The 2,902-nt window shown below is 60.0% G+C and overlaps 1 protein-coding gene across 1 annotated transcript in view; it reads left to right on the top strand.

Annotated features, from left to right (window-relative positions):
* Nucleotides 1-2,902, top strand: part of LOC103255186 (cadherin-15) — a 17,535-nt gene that overhangs the window by 12,638 nt on the left and 1,995 nt on the right. Inside the window, exons 7-10 of the mRNA XM_008053155.1 lie at nucleotides 57-242; nucleotides 1,210-1,463; nucleotides 2,361-2,503; nucleotides 2,656-2,895. Of these exons, the coding sequence (XP_008051346.1) occupies nucleotides 57-242; nucleotides 1,210-1,463; nucleotides 2,361-2,503; nucleotides 2,656-2,895 (823 nt within the window). The remainder of the gene's footprint in view (nucleotides 1-56; nucleotides 243-1,209; nucleotides 1,464-2,360; nucleotides 2,504-2,655; nucleotides 2,896-2,902) is intronic.

Here is a 2,902-nt window from a genome sequence, read left to right as displayed (position 1 = left end):
CCCCCCCCCCCCCTGCCCCCCCCCCCAACCCTGCTGTGGTGCTCTGGCTCCTCCAGTTCTTCATGGAGGCGGCAGAGGCCGCTAGTGGAGTGGATGTGGGGCGGCTGGAGGTAGAGGACAGGGACCTGCCAGGCTCCCCCAACTGGCTGGCCAGGTTCACCATCCTGGAAGGAGACCCCGATGGGCAGTTCGAGGTTCGCACGGACCCCAAGACCAACGAGGGCGTGCTGTCCGTGGCGAAGGTAAGCTACGCCCGCTGGCACTCACAGCTCCCCCATGGGCTCTGGGCTCCTTCCCGGCAGGATTGCAACCCCTGAACGTGGGATCTGGTGTTGGTCCTCGGGTGAGAGAGAGAGAGAGTGAGCAGGGGAGGGCTGGAAGCCTCAACCCCAGCACCAGCAGGAGGACTGGCCAGGCTAGGACTGCAGGTCCCAGCAGGTGACCACGGGCAAGAGCCCAGAGGTGAGGGGACCTGCACATCTGTTACCACGGCATCCCCCCACCTCGTGAGAGTAATCCACGTGTGAAATGCGAGTCCATGCCTGTGCCAATCCTGACCCTGGTGGAGAAGCAGGGCCCACAGGGGACACATATGAACAGATGCAGAAATTGGTGTACTTAGATGTCAACGTGTAAGAGATTTACTGCAAGAGATTGGCTCATGCAATTGTGGGATCTGGCTGCACAGGTCTGAAATCCATAGAGCAGGTTAGAAACATTTTTTATTTTGTGTAGAGATGAGGTCTTGCTATGTTGCCCAGGCTGGTCTTGAACTCCTGGCTCAAGCAATCTTCCTACCACGACCTTCAAAGTGCTGGGATTACAGGATTACTAGTCTGGATGCTGCAGTATTGAGGCAGAATTTCTTTCTCAGAGGAAGTGCAGCTTTACTCTTGAAGCTGTCCCCCATGTGGTGAGGCCAACCATATTACCCCTGATATGCTCCTCCATTTAAAATCAACTGATCACAGAGGCTGCAGGCCTCTCCCAAGGACCTCCACAGCCACGCCTGGCCGGAGAGTGCTCCCCGACCGCCAGCATACCCAGCCAGTGCTCTTGCAGTAATCTCTGTGCCTTTCTTCCCCCACATACTTTTTTTATTTTTCAAGGTTAAAAGGGGAAAGAGGGAAGTAGGGGCTCTGAGGACAGATCCAGCCGCCCAGAGGCCCAGTCCCAGCCTGAGGGTGCCGGCCCTGCTTCTTCCTGCAGCCCCTGGACTACGAGAGCCGCGAGCACTATGTGCTCAGAGTGTCAGTGCAGAACGAGGCCCCGCTGCAGGCAGCCGCCCCCAGGGCCCAGCGGGGCCAGGCCAGGGTCAGCGTGCGTGTGCTGGATGCCAACGAGGCCCCCGTGTTCCAGGAGAACCCCCTGCGGACTAGCATGGCTGAGGGGGCACCTCCAGGAACCCTGGTGGCCATCTTCTCTGCCCAGGACCCTGACACAGAGCAGCTGCAGAGGCTCAGGTGGGCTCCCCAAAGGCCCTACAGGAGGCAGGGGAGCTGCAGCCCTGTTCCTGCAGAGGGTGGCCCTGGCCCCGGGCTCTGAGGGCCCAGTGGGTTCTTGATGGTCTGGGGTCTCAGGTCCCCTCTGAGTGTCTGGCCGTGTCCCTTCCAGCTTGCCCTTGGCTCCCGAGGGACTTTGACCCCTTGCCTGGACCCATGCATCCGTGACTCTTTATGGTGCCTTGAAGAGTCTGGACCCAGCTGGGATGGAAACCAGGCTGTCACTCAGTTGCCTTGGGACCCCGAGCCTTGGTTCCTCACCTGCTGGGTGGGACAGAAGGAGCCTTCTCAAAGGCTCACAGAAGGATCTGGTGGTTGCAGCTCCCACTGTGTGTGCCTGTGTGTGTGGTTATGTGTGTGGTATGTGCATGGTTATGTGTGGCGTGTGTATGCATGTGTGATGTATATGTGTACAATGTGTGTGCAGGCATGTGTGATGTATGTGTGTGCGGTGTGTGGTGCGTGTAGAGTGCATGTGTGTTTCCAGGTGGGTGTGTGTGGTGTGTGCAAGTGTGTATTGTGTAATGTGCATGCATGTATGTGGTATGTGCATGTGTGTCGTGTGTATATATGTTCATGTGTGGTGTGTAGTGTGTGAATGTGTGTGAATATGTGTATATGTGCTGGGTCATGTGTGCGTGGTATGTGCTGCATGTGTGTGGTGTGTGTGATGGATGTGCATGTGCACATGTGTGTGGCATGTAGTGTGCATGTGTGTGCTCATCCATGTATATGTGTAGTATATGTGTGTGTTTGTGGTTGCGTGTGTGTGTGCGCGTGCGCATGTGTGCAAGGTGTGTGGGTGTGTGTGGCCACACCTCTGGGGACCCCCACCCACTCCTCCCCTCCCTCCACCAGCTACTCCAAGGACTATGACCCCGAGGACTGGCTGCAGGTGGACGGGGCCACTGGGCGCATCCAGACCCAGCGGGTGCTCAGTCCCACTTCTCCCTTCCTCAAGGATGGCTGGTACCGGGCCATCATCCTGGCCCAGGATGACGGTAAGCCTAGCTTGGGGCCCCTGACCTGCCTGCCCGGCTGGGTGCCCGCAGGTGGCGGAGGCCTGCCCGGGGCTGGGCACTGGCACTCCTGAGCTGGCTGGCAGGGTGGGTCGTGGCTTGACGCAGGGACACTGAGCCCTCCTCGCCTGCAGCCTCCTCACCTCGCACTGCCACCGGCACGCTGTCCGTGGAGATCCTGGAGGTCAACGACCACGCCCCCACGCTGGTCGCCCCGCTGCCCCCCAGCCTGTGCGGCGACCCGCACCAGGGCCCTGGCCTCCTGCTGGGCGCCGCCGATGAGGACCTGCCGCCCCACGGCGCCCCTTTCCACTTCCAGCTGAGCCCCGCGCTCCCCGAGCTGGGCCGGAACTGGAGCCTCAACCCGGTCAACGGTGCGCC

This window comes from Carlito syrichta, unplaced genomic scaffold (genome assembly GCF_000164805.1).
Source record: "Carlito syrichta isolate Samal-C Ts95f unplaced genomic scaffold, Tarsius_syrichta-2.0.1 Scaffold287922, whole genome shotgun sequence".
Lineage (NCBI taxonomy): Eukaryota > Metazoa > Chordata > Mammalia > Primates > Tarsiidae > Carlito > Carlito syrichta.
Note: the sequence above shows the minus strand (reverse complement) of the source record. Positions and strands in the feature narration are given on the sequence as shown.